The sequence below is a fragment of the Quercus suber genome, unplaced genomic scaffold (genome assembly GCF_002906115.3).
Source record: "Quercus suber isolate HL8 unplaced genomic scaffold, Cork oak 2.0 scaffold_923, whole genome shotgun sequence".
Lineage (NCBI taxonomy): Eukaryota > Viridiplantae > Streptophyta > Magnoliopsida > Fagales > Fagaceae > Quercus > Quercus suber.
The window spans coordinates 161,835-168,543 of NW_027070346.1; the positions used below are offsets into that span (position 1 = coordinate 161,835).

Sequence of the window (6,709 nt, forward strand, 5' to 3'; positions counted from 1 at the left end):
AGCTGGCTGTCGTTGGACCCAGAAGAAAATGGTGTTTCTGTTCTCCCACGGTGAAAAATTTTTCTTTGGAATTGTAGCCTCTAAGGTTCAGAGGATAATAATTTTTTGTGTTAGTAAATGTCAGATTGAAACGCAAAACATAATTCAACAATGTAAAATGAGAAGGAAAAAAATACCAACCGTTCCTATGAGGATCCTCTCAATGAATTGTCTGGTTCTTAAATTCCTTTGCATTTATTACAACTTCACCATCTCATCGCTATACAAAACATAGAGAATCAATTGTGTTAGAATATAGTTGCAAAATACAAAATGAATTGCGAAGGAAAAAAAATGCCAACAGTTCATATGAGGATTTTGTAATCAATTATATGTCAATTTTGAAAAAGAAAAATGATACTTGTGGGAAGTTATCTTTAAATATAAAACTATAAAGTCATGGAGAAAACTTTTTTTTTTTTGAGAAGAAGTCATGGAGAAAACTGATTCTAAATAATAGGCACCCAAAAAAAAAAAAAAAAAAAAAACNCCAAAAAAAAAAAAAAAAAAAAAAGCCTAATAGACTAACTTTTGGGGGTGGAGGACCTAAAATGTGTTTTTTTTTTTTTGAAAAACCGTGCTAGTCAGTAGCTATCATAGCATAGGAATCTAAAATCCTAAAATTTAGGATTTCTTTTTTGTTTGAAATTGTAAAAATGAAAAAAAATTGCAGTTCAGTTTGAATTTGAAAACTAGAGAGAGCGGTCTTATTTTATAGGCAATATTTTTGCAAGAGTTAAAAGACGTAATTTTATCCAATTATTATTTAGTTTTGTCTTCACTTAAACCTAGGAAAATAAGGGTATTTTGGAATTAAAAAAAAAAAAATCCGGTCCAAACAAGGAGAAATTATAAGGTCCTCATGGTAGACAAGTGGCGCGATCCATCATTCTACTAAAAGACTCTCATTTGTTTAAAATTGCTGAGTTATAATTTTTTTTTTAAACAGAAACTAATTACTGACTCAGCAATTTTAAATAAGTGGAAGCCTATTGTATAAATTTTTCGTTTGGGTTTCAATATTTTGCGAACTAAAATACTCTCACACAAATTCTTTAACTCTTTAAAATATCTATATCTTTTACCTAAAGAAATGCTATGTCCATAATATTTTTACAACATTTTCATAACAAATTATAAACGGTTAGTTATTATAGGTTCAAATTTGAACCTAACACTAAGATTACTTTTTTGTCCCAATAATAATAACCAGACTACCAATGACAACCTACTACTTAGGATTTTTGTAAAAATGTAGTGAAAATATTATGGACATATTATTTTTTCCATTCAACTAAAACTTAGGACACTATCACTATTTAATTTTTAAACATTATTCTACGTTAGCACGTTACCTTACCTCTTTTTAAAAAAAGAAAAAGAAATACAAACGGTTATTTATGTATCACTTTTAAACATTATAACATTAAAATAAAAAAGACAATATTATTGCACATGCAAACCATGTGTGATAAGTCTAGTTATTATTAAGAGAATTAAGATTCATGTTCATCCCCTTGACTTTGTAAAGATAAATTATCAACTCAAATCTCTTTTTCCTAGTGAATTACAAAAAAAAAATAAAAAAAAAATAAAAAAACATGTGATGATTAAAATATATATATATATATAAGTCACTAAAATATGGATGTATACAGTGTATTCAATCTAAATGGTCACTGTCAAAGCCCTATAACTGAATTCGCATCTTTTCATACACAAAATATTTAGAGTTTCAGGAAAAGGGGTTTGAACTGCATTGTTCAATATGTTGTAGTTATTTCTTAAAAAGAAAAAAAAGAAAAAAAAAAAAATCCAAATGGCCACATCACCCTGACCCACGGATGAGTATGGTGAGTGAGTCCGAGTTGGGAAGTCGCAGAGGAACACAAAATCAAAAAAAAAAAAAAAAAAAAAAAAAGAGAGAGAGAAAGAAAGTTGAACCGAACACATCTATAACTAAAATCAAAACTTTCCCTCTCTCTCTCAATTTTGATATCATTATCAATGACAGCTCCGTGTCCCTTTTGTGATGTAACAGTTCCGTGGGCAGAACTGGAAAGGTATAGTTTTTTTTTTGAGAGACAAACGCAAACGCATATTGAGATAATTTGTTATTGTTGTTGTAGTTTTCCGTTAATTAGTTTGGTTAATGCATTGGCAGCAGGCATGCTAACAGTCACTTTGAATTGGAAGATGAGCAGCAAAAGCAAAAACGACTCGCTACGGACAGGGACTTGGCCCAGCAGATTGCTCTTGCCCCTTCTTCACCTCATTCTCACGCTGTAAGTCTTTTTTTCCCCCGTTCCGCATACAAAAAATCCATGACTACTACTCTCACATTCTTACACTACTTTTCTTTATTCAACCCTATAGATCATAGATCTGTTGCCAAATGCCCACTGCAAAAACATATCAATTTTTGGTTGTATCCATACAATTGTGGTAGACTTGACTCTGATTCACAATCGTCTCAGAGATGCTCAGGTTTTCATTTGCTCAAAGAAGATGAATTAGACCCTATATCTTTTCTTTTGCACCCTCACTATTTTTTTTTTTAATGACCCTATATATTTTCTTCAAAATGAACACTAATTTGATTAAATTGGATTCTGAATGAGTAAGATATGGTCATTCCAAGTTAGCATAACTGTGTTGTCTCCAAGAGTTTTCTTGACCCTCTCTTGAATGAATTTACAGAAATTTAATTGTTTCTATTAAGATGAAATTTCCTACGGGTTGCTTATCTCAAGAGTGGTTTTTCTTTTGAATACTTTTCCACTTTGCCACCTAAAATCCTTCTGTTCTTTTTATCTATTTATATTGCTTTCGATTGTGGTGATTATTATTGGGGTTGTGATATCTATTAAATTATTAACTATGAGCGTAAACAAGAATTAGTCTGTTAATTAGAACGTTGTGGTCAATTTAGATTTTTCAATTGGTATCAGAGCATGGGCTCACACAGTTAGTAATTAATTTTTGAGTGTGATACTTTGAGCTTGTTGTCAATAAATAACTCCTAGTCCCTAGTGTTTCCCCTAATTTTGATGGAAACTACTTAGATTTTACAGCTTCCATAAGGAGTTATGATGAGTTTAATGTGGGTGCACACAAGATCATGGAGGATGGACTTGAAGTATCCTATAATAAGTTTTTTAAGAAATGCACAAAATTGAAGAAAATATAATGAGGTTGAGAATAAGGAGGAGGTATTAGTAGTTTAACTATATATATATATATATATTCTCTACTTTTAAGGTTGATTTGAGTTCAAGCATCCCCATGCTACAGATTTTAGTGTGCTAATCTAAAATGAGGTGAAATTTTGGTCCCTCTAAAAAAAATCCACATTTTCAAACAGCGAACGGCAGCTATGCCTATATATGTCAATTCATACCCAACAATTTTAGGTCTGGATTTATATGATGAGGTTTACCAACCATCGATTTGACATGTTTTTTGGAGCTAATTGAGAGCATGATCAATGACATAAGAAAAATTCACGAAAACAACAATGAGATTAATGCTCTCTGGTTTGGCTCTTTTGATTTTTTGTCTGGTCCTGCGAGTTTTGTTGCTGTGGGTCAGGAGGCTCTGATATCAGATACGCAAACTGAAAGGAAAGGAAGATATAATCTGGTGTACATTTATACTTGAGGCTTGTCAAAAATTGGATACATCCGAAAGAATTCGATATGGACCATGGCCAAGTTCGAGTTAAGGGGAGTGATGCACTTTTTTTTTTTTTTTTTTTAAAAGGATGCTTTCGTTTGGCTATACAGGACTGCACCAAGGTTAATCCAACATGTATAAGCTTCTTTGTTATGAATTTCCATTTAAATATGATCTATATATATATATATATATATGTATACACACACACACACTGTTTTTTGTTGGGGAGTGGGGAGAACAAAGATCGAAGGTTTTAAGGCGCGTCCTTTAAGACTTGAATTGTCCCCCCTCCAAAGAGTTAGCTCGGATAGTTATAGACAATCAATATACAACAAAGCCGAGTATGTCTTTTTGAAAATACTAAAGAACTTCCTTATTTAATTTGATTTGTTGTGCAGAGAATAATATGCAATTAATCTTTTTGGAAATAACTGAACATGTCTCTATTTATAGATGTAGAACAAACACTAAATAAGTGTTATACCCTTTCAAAAAATAGTCAGGAACCACTCCTAACAGTTCGGCACGTGAAAACATATCAAATGGATTTAAAAAAAAAAAAAAAAAATTATGCAGAAAAAACACATCGTTTCAGACTCACTTGACACTTTCTCATAGCACTTCAACTCAAAGCAGCAAATCCATTATTTTAAAGTTAAAATATTATTAAAAAATAATTATGTCTTATTTTCCCACGGCACCAAATCCTTAATTCCTCCATCCCTTCACTAATTCCCCTCCCCCTCCCCCACCCTCTTGAATCTTTTATACTTTCAAATTTGAGTTTTTACTATATATAAACTAAAATTTTAAATAAGCATTCAAGATAGTGATTTATTTTCAGAATATAAACTTGAATTCAAGTTGTAGTATTCAACTTTTCTGGCATATTGCTATACTTATACATTGATTTAATATTTCAATTTATTTTGAATAATCAAATTACAAGTTAAAACTTTATACAATTAGATTAATCTCTTGAATTTATTTTCATTAGCTATAAATTGATTATTTTTGTTTCTTTATTATATAATTATTTCTTATTTTTTTAAATAGCAATTAATATTTTTTTAAAAATAATTTTACTTCCAATCTTATATTTTTATCTCCCCTCTCTCCCATGATCCTTTGAATCAAAATTTTAGTTCCGCCGCTACAAGTAAATTAATGCTATTGCATGCTTTTCCTTACGATAAAAACAAATATATGAATCCTCTTAATAATATATATATATATATATATATATATGTATATGTAAAAATTCCTTCTAACGTGGGACCATGTAAGCAATTTCCACTACACGTGGTATGGAAACATAGCAAAAAAGTTAGGATATCCAACTAAAGTTGGAGGGGAAAGGGAAAGGGCAAAAGAAACATACTTCAACTCCAATTAAGATTTTCTTTGAACATTTTATTGCTTTCGCCTTTGTCATCCATGATTGTCATGATTGTCAAGAACATCATGCGTGAAAATCCACGAGTTCAACGAACTTTGACTATGGTACGATCCCACTAGAATCGAATCAACACATAAACATGAGTGTTCGAATCATGGGTCTCTTCATCTCTTCAATGTGTTTAATGTGGAGATCGAGGCTAGCGGCCAACCATGCCAAACCATCCCTTTCCATTAGCACCAAGGGAAATGAAATAAAAATGGAAAAGAAAAGAGTTGGGAAAAGAAAAGAAAGAATGAGGAAAAGATAAAAGAAATTTTTTTCTTCTTTTAATGCATATGATGACATTATGAAGCAGAAAGAAAAAGCAAATGAATATGTGGCATTGATAGAATAGCAGAGAAAAACATATGGGGCATCTTTATTTTTATTTTATTTTTTTATGCTTTTATATAAGAAATATATATAATTAGTGGGTTCTAATTAGTTTAATTAGTTAAATCTTTAGTGTAGATTTGAGATCTTGCATAACATCAAAATCCAAATTAGGTTTTTTGTGGTATTAAGCCGCTTCCTTCCCTTCCCTTTTTGCTGGATCCGGTAGATATGAAAAAAAATATGGCCCTGGCCCCTGATGTAAGAAGCATTTTGCCTTATTTTGATGTGTGTATTGCACCAAGATTTTGCTGGGCTACCAGGAAAACGAGATAGGCCTTTGCAAGGCATTACTGGGCCGGCCCTGCCCAACTTTTTTGGTCCAACAAAACGTTTTTATGGAAGTGTGATTGGCAACATGAAACAAGCGGCAAACCTATCCCAGAAGTATCTAACATTTTCATTCAAGATTCAAACAAATTATTGAGGATAAATTATAAAGTTGGTCCATATTTTTTTATACTTAGATTTTAATTTGGACCATAATCTTTTAATTGCGTCAATTTAGTCTTTAACATTTGCAGTGCTGTGTCAATTTAGTTCATGTTGTTATCATTTGAATGGAAAAAACTGATATATCAAACAAAACAATAAAAAATTATTTTTCATGCCACATCAACTACCAACTATACTGCCAATCAAGAAGTCTTGGATCTCCAACGTCCAAATAGATATTTCTTTACCCTTTGGAAAATGTTTGCAATCATATTACTTTTTCAAATTTGATTCTTCCTTGTAAATCAAATAGATTCAAAGAAGTTAAATCATATGGAAAAAGTAATGTCGGCTAATTTTCATTGAGGGTCTTCATGTATAGGCTGTGATTGGTAGAACAGTGTTGTAGTTGAATGATTCCTTTAAGGAATTACCAAAAAAAATATACTTTTGAAAATACAAAACCAATGGTAAAGGAAATTTCTCTGTCTCTCAACATAACAAGACCTTTTGAAAGTAAAAGTAAAAGCAATCCAAAAAGAAGAGAAAAAAAAAGTGCGAAACTCATCTGCAACTTCTTGAGGATGAGGAAAATGATATGAAAATTATTAGTTTGCTTGGTGGAGAGAGAGAGAGAGAGAGAGAGAGAGAGAGAGAGAGAGAGAGAGAGAGAGAGAGAGAGAGAGAGAGAGAGAGAGAGAGAGAGAGAGAGAGAGAGGGGGG

At 31.5% G+C, this 6,709-nt stretch overlaps 1 protein-coding gene across 1 annotated transcript in view; it reads left to right on the top strand.

Moving 5' to 3' along the window:
• Window positions 1-1,828: 1,828 nt before the first annotated feature.
• LOC111997535 (uncharacterized) overlaps window positions 1,829-6,709 on the top strand; it is a 12,496-nt gene continuing 7,615 nt past the window's right edge. Inside the window, 2 exon segments of the mRNA XM_024029638.2 lie at window positions 1,829-2,102; window positions 2,207-2,324. Coding sequence (XP_023885406.2) covers window positions 2,047-2,102; window positions 2,207-2,324 — 174 coding nt within the window. The 5' untranslated portion in view covers window positions 1,829-2,046.